The sequence below is a fragment of the Apaloderma vittatum genome, unplaced genomic scaffold (genome assembly GCF_000703405.1).
Source record: "Apaloderma vittatum isolate BGI_N311 unplaced genomic scaffold, ASM70340v1 scaffold385, whole genome shotgun sequence".
In the NCBI taxonomy this organism is placed as follows: Eukaryota; Metazoa; Chordata; class Aves; order Trogoniformes; family Trogonidae; genus Apaloderma; species Apaloderma vittatum.
In genome coordinates this window covers 6,036-10,903 of record NW_009717407.1, presented here as the reverse complement: position 1 = coordinate 10,903, position 4,868 = coordinate 6,036, and the positions used below count along the sequence as shown (strand labels likewise).

Here is a 4,868-nt window from a genome sequence, read left to right as displayed (position 1 = left end):
CCTCGGTGAAGTGGAGAGTCTCGGAGTTTGGGCAGCCAGTAAAGCTCGGGCTTTTCCCTCACATTCTGGGGTTCTGTGATCTGCTCGGTTGGGCAGCTTGGGAAAGCACCCTTGTTCCTGCCAGGGGGCGTTTCTGCCCAGTCTATCGAGAGTGTCCGTCGCTACAAGAGAGACGTTGAGGTGCTGTAGAAGGTACAGAGATGGGCTACCAAACTCGTAAAGGGCTTAGAACATAAGTCTTATGAGAAAAGGCTGAGGAATCTGTGGCTGTTTAGCCTAGAGAAGAGGAGATTGAGGGGAGACCTCGTTGCTCTCTGCAACTACCTGAAAGGAGGTTGTAGGGAGATGGGGGCTGGTCTGTTCTCCCTAGTGGAGAGTGATGGGATAATGGGAAATGGATTTAAATTGCAGCAGGGGACGTTCACGTTAGATTTTAGGAAGAATTTCTTCACTGAAAGAGTTGTCAGCCATTGGAACAGGCTGCCCAGGGAGGGGATTGAGTCACTGTTCGTGGAGGTGTTTTAAGAGACGAGTGGATGTTGCGCTGGGGGACATAGTATAGTGGGTTGGTAGGACTGGAACAAAGGCTGGACTTGATGATCTTCAAAGTCTCTTCCAGCTGAAACTATTCTATGAATCTATGGTGAGTGGTAGGGCCAGTGGCTAGCTTCGGGACCAGACAGGGAGAGTGCTTCTTACCTGGCTACTTGAACTCCTTCCCTTGCTCTGGCTGAGCCAGCACCAGCATGGTTTGGGCCCTGTACCTGGGCTTGAGTGGGATGTTTTGGTAGGGAGATGCTCCTTTCTCCACTGTACTATAAGTAATTCCTTTCTTTTTTTAATATAGCTTTGAAAAGGCTGCGTGAAGCTGCTAATAGCAATGACTTGGATATAGGTAAGACTTCTGCCACTCCTACTTGGGACCTCTTCCTGGAAGGGCAATTTTGTTGAGGATCTTTGTTCTAGGAGAGGTAGTTTGCGGACGTGGTGGTTTAGATGCTGCAAAAGTAAAAACTGCTTTTCTAGACCTTTGTTCTCTGGGCAGAGTGAGGCTGCTCATAGTATTCAGTTTTTCACTGCTTCTTGTTCTTAGTGTTAGTTTTCCAGCTGCCTCCAACTAAACTAGCACTGCCCTGTTCCAGGTTTCTTTGGTATATAACTTTTGGCCAGTTGTAAGCAGCAAGAGAGTAGTTTTGGTGTGGAAAAGTTACGATTATCTGAGCCATAGGAGTATAAGACAGTGTGACACAGTAGATCAGAACCAGGACCAGTGCTAGACTCTGCCTCTCACAGTGACTTCAGAGAAGGCTCATGGCCTATCTGTGACTCTCTTTATCTCTCTATACTGTAGATTAGGTGGGGTTTGATATGAAGTGTCCACCAGTAATATTGGTGTGTATTATCTTCTCCTTATTGTTGCCCCACTTTAGACCATACTGTCCCCTCAGCCTTGCTGACCTAACTGCTCTTTGAGCCATTCTGTGAACAGAGTTGGCAACTGGATTGACTTGTAGAAACTCACAGTATATCAGAACAGGGGTTTGTCTGGCACACTTCACCCTTTGGCTCCACAATACACTTTGTTTCATGAACTGATGGATAAAGTTAATCTGCGAGTTCTGTCAGTGCAGAAGGGCATGGCTTTGGTCATCAAGTCGTGTGGAAAAATGAATCATGCTTTATGAAAATCTTGGTTTCAGTCCATCTTAGACTTTTTTACACCTGTGTGCGATATGCAGACTCCCCTGTTCATAATCCTGTTTTGTTTGGGGTACTTTGCAACTTGAGGAAGTGTCTAATGATAAATTTATTCTTCATTAACAAGTAAAAGTATTTGCTGTTGCCCGTGGTGGCACTGGGTGGGAGAGAGGTTATGTCATTTCCTGTAGACTTCAGGGAAGGAGTAAGTGAAGCATTCCCCATTAGTGTTTCTCACTGGTGTCACGTTGTCTCACTGTCTCCTGGAGTTGCAAACATCCACCTTTAATACCACTTCCATCTTTTCAGGTGTTCCTTTCACTTCCATACTACACTTAAAACAATAAGCATACAGGAAGAAATTCAAATGTGACTATAATTTGATCTCTGGAAGCTGAGACAAATGGTGACATTCAGTGGCCTGAGCTATCTAGTTCCTTGTCTGCAACACTGGTCAATATTGACTGTTGTGGGATATGCTGTTAAAGATCTCAAAATACAGCAAATCTGTCAGTATTTTTAACAGCTATGGAATGAGCTTTGTTTTATGCACTGATTACTATATCAGGATAATTTCGACAGGAGTAATAGCCCTTACATTTGCCCTTACACGTATTACTGTAGATATTACTTTTATGTCCCAAATATTTTCAGCCTCTACTAGTCTTTTTGCCTTTGTTATACCCCAAACTGAAGAGTCACACTAGTTTCTCCGACTTTCTCTTTGAGTAGGTTTTTCCTTCTTATCCGAGAAAAAGAGGTAGTTCAGGTTAAAAGCAGTACAAGTGGTAGCATTGGAGAAGTAGCTGGGTGGCAAAGCAGGGCGAAAAAGCCACACATGATGGTGTGGCTACTTCGGCTGTTCACCAGCTCACTCCAGTCCATCATCTCGTAAGGGTATGTTTGCACTGCTGTTGGCGGGTTGGTGCTCTCACGTGCCTGCTTCCCAAGCAGTGGTCACCATTAGTACGGCATAAACTAGGAATTTCAGCTGAGTCTAGGAACGAGTGTATTCAAAACAGGTGTGAGGAGGTGGTTTTTCTCCCTGCATGTGGTTACACTGTGAAACTTCTCGCCACGGGTCGAGGTTGATAAGAAAGGCATAAGCAGATGCAGAAAATGACCATGCAAATCTATGGAGAAAGCCCATGGAGGGATAGTAAGCACAGGTTGTCTAATTCAGCTTGGAAAGTTCCTGAGGTACAGCTGACTAAAGGCTGTGAGAGTTAGCCCCATACCCTGGCTATCTTTTTATACTCCTCTGTAGATATTTGCTGCTGGTTGTCCTTGGAGCTTGAAAATTTGGCTAGATGGATCCTTAGCCTTAGCCATTACATCTGTTGGCTTATCTTTTATGGCAGCACGTGGAAGCTTTGGAGGGCACACTGCTTAGGTTGGCTCTGCTGAGCCAGGATGCCGGCTGCAGCTGGCTCGAGTCCAGTTGATTTGGCAGCTGGCAGAGCGCGTGCCTACCCACAGAAGAGCAGGTAGCATTACCCCTTTCGGATCAGGTGCCCCTTCAGCTTACCTGCTTTCTTCTCCTCCTTGGCTCTGTCAGTGCACCAACTTTTGGAGGATGGAACTGACCCCTGTGCCGCTGATGACAAAGGCCGGACAGCCCTGCACTTTGCGTCCTGCAATGGCAACGATCACATCGGTGAGTGGGGAGGAGGACTTCAGTCTTCCAGCATCTCTGTGACAGAGATTTCAAAGGATGCTCTTTATTTTGATTCAGCACATGGCAGAGATTGCTGGTTTTGGTGTTTTGTGGCAAAGTTGCTGGCTGAACGCTGGCTCCAGTGCCCCCCTGCTGAAGGGCAAGCAGGAGCTCCCTGCCCTAGGGCTGTACTGGTGCAGGAAGAAAGCTGTCCTTCGTCCCAGTCCTTTCCCTCGGGGAGCCAAGGGGTGGTGGCACGGCCTGGCTTTGTGCTGGGTCCTTTCGAGTCGCTGCACAAACTTCTGGCCCCTGTCTCTGGGAGGAGGCCAATGAGCTGAACGGAAGCACCTCTAAGACAGCTGATTGGCTGCCACATGTATTTGTAGCCCATGTGGGCCTGACCTGTGGGGCAAAAGGAAGGGACTGATGTAGCTCTGCTTCCTTGTTTCTAGTGCAACTGCTTCTGGACCATGGAGCTGACCCAAACCAGAGAGATGGGCTGGGAAACACCCCCTTACACTTGGGTAAGTGCCACACAGACGAGCTCTGCATGCAGAGAGGTGAGCACCACCTTGCTGTTTGTTTCCTCTCCACCTTCCTCTTTCCTGTGCATCACAGTATGCGTCCCCAGCTTTAAAGACTAATGAGGGACTCTTTGCAGTTTATTGGCTTCATCCTTACAAAAGTTTAAGGGTCAGAGTCTGAGAAAATCAATTTACCTCCCTCTGCCAGCCCCAAGGAATGCAAGATATGTCCCAGAGAGAGTACTCAGGCTTGAGTGTGAGATTACCCTTTAGCAGTTGGGCTGTTCCTCTTTCCTGTGGTAAAGAGCCCTTTGGGAAGCAGCAAGCTCCATGCCTGAGCAGAAGCTCCTTTATTGTTTGCTAGTACCTCTGAGTTGCGTGTCCTGTGTTTTCCCTCCCCAGCTGCCTGCACGAACCATGTTCCTGTCATCACCACACTGCTGCGCGGAGGTAACATTTCCTCTATAACAATTACAGCCTGTCCCTTTCCTGCCCTGCCCCTGCTGATGCTCCCCAGGGACACCAAGTCTTGAAGACACACCTTATTTTCTGTCCGTGCTCATACATCTTGCAGGGGCCAGGGTCGATGCCTTGGATCGAGCTGGCAGAACCCCACTGCACCTTGCTAAGTCGAAGCTGAACATCCTGCAGGAGGGGCTCTCCCACAGCCTGGAGGCTGTACGCCTTGAAGTGAAACAGGTAAAAGAAACAGTCCCATGTTCTGGTAAGGAGGTGCAGCCCCTGGCAGTCCCCTGCACCCTTTAAGGGTCAGATACCATTTAGCAGCTGTTTTAAATGCCTGTCTCTAGGCTCTTAACCGCTCTGCAAAGAGTTTGACTTTCTCCTTTATTTTTCAGAGACCTTCCTTTTTCCCAACTGCTGTTCTGAGTTTTTGCAGGACTTTTCTTGGCTCTGGTAGGCCAAGGATGCTTGGAATGTCTTAATTCTCAGGCTGTATGGAAGCACTCTCTTTTCTTCAACCGCCATAT

At 47.8% G+C, this 4,868-nt stretch overlaps 1 protein-coding gene across 1 annotated transcript in view; it reads left to right on the top strand.

Moving 5' to 3' along the window:
* Positions 1-847: 847 nt before the first annotated feature.
* ANKRD54 (ankyrin repeat domain 54) overlaps positions 848-4,868 on the top strand; it is a gene marked incomplete at its 5' end in the record, with an annotated part of 5,628 nt that continues 1,607 nt past the window's right edge. Inside the window, 5 exons of the mRNA XM_009869857.1 lie at positions 848-895; positions 3,257-3,355; positions 3,808-3,879; positions 4,282-4,329; positions 4,454-4,578. Of these exons, the coding sequence (XP_009868159.1) occupies positions 848-895; positions 3,257-3,355; positions 3,808-3,879; positions 4,282-4,329; positions 4,454-4,578 (392 nt within the window). The remainder of the gene's footprint in view (positions 896-3,256; positions 3,356-3,807; positions 3,880-4,281; positions 4,330-4,453; positions 4,579-4,868) is intronic.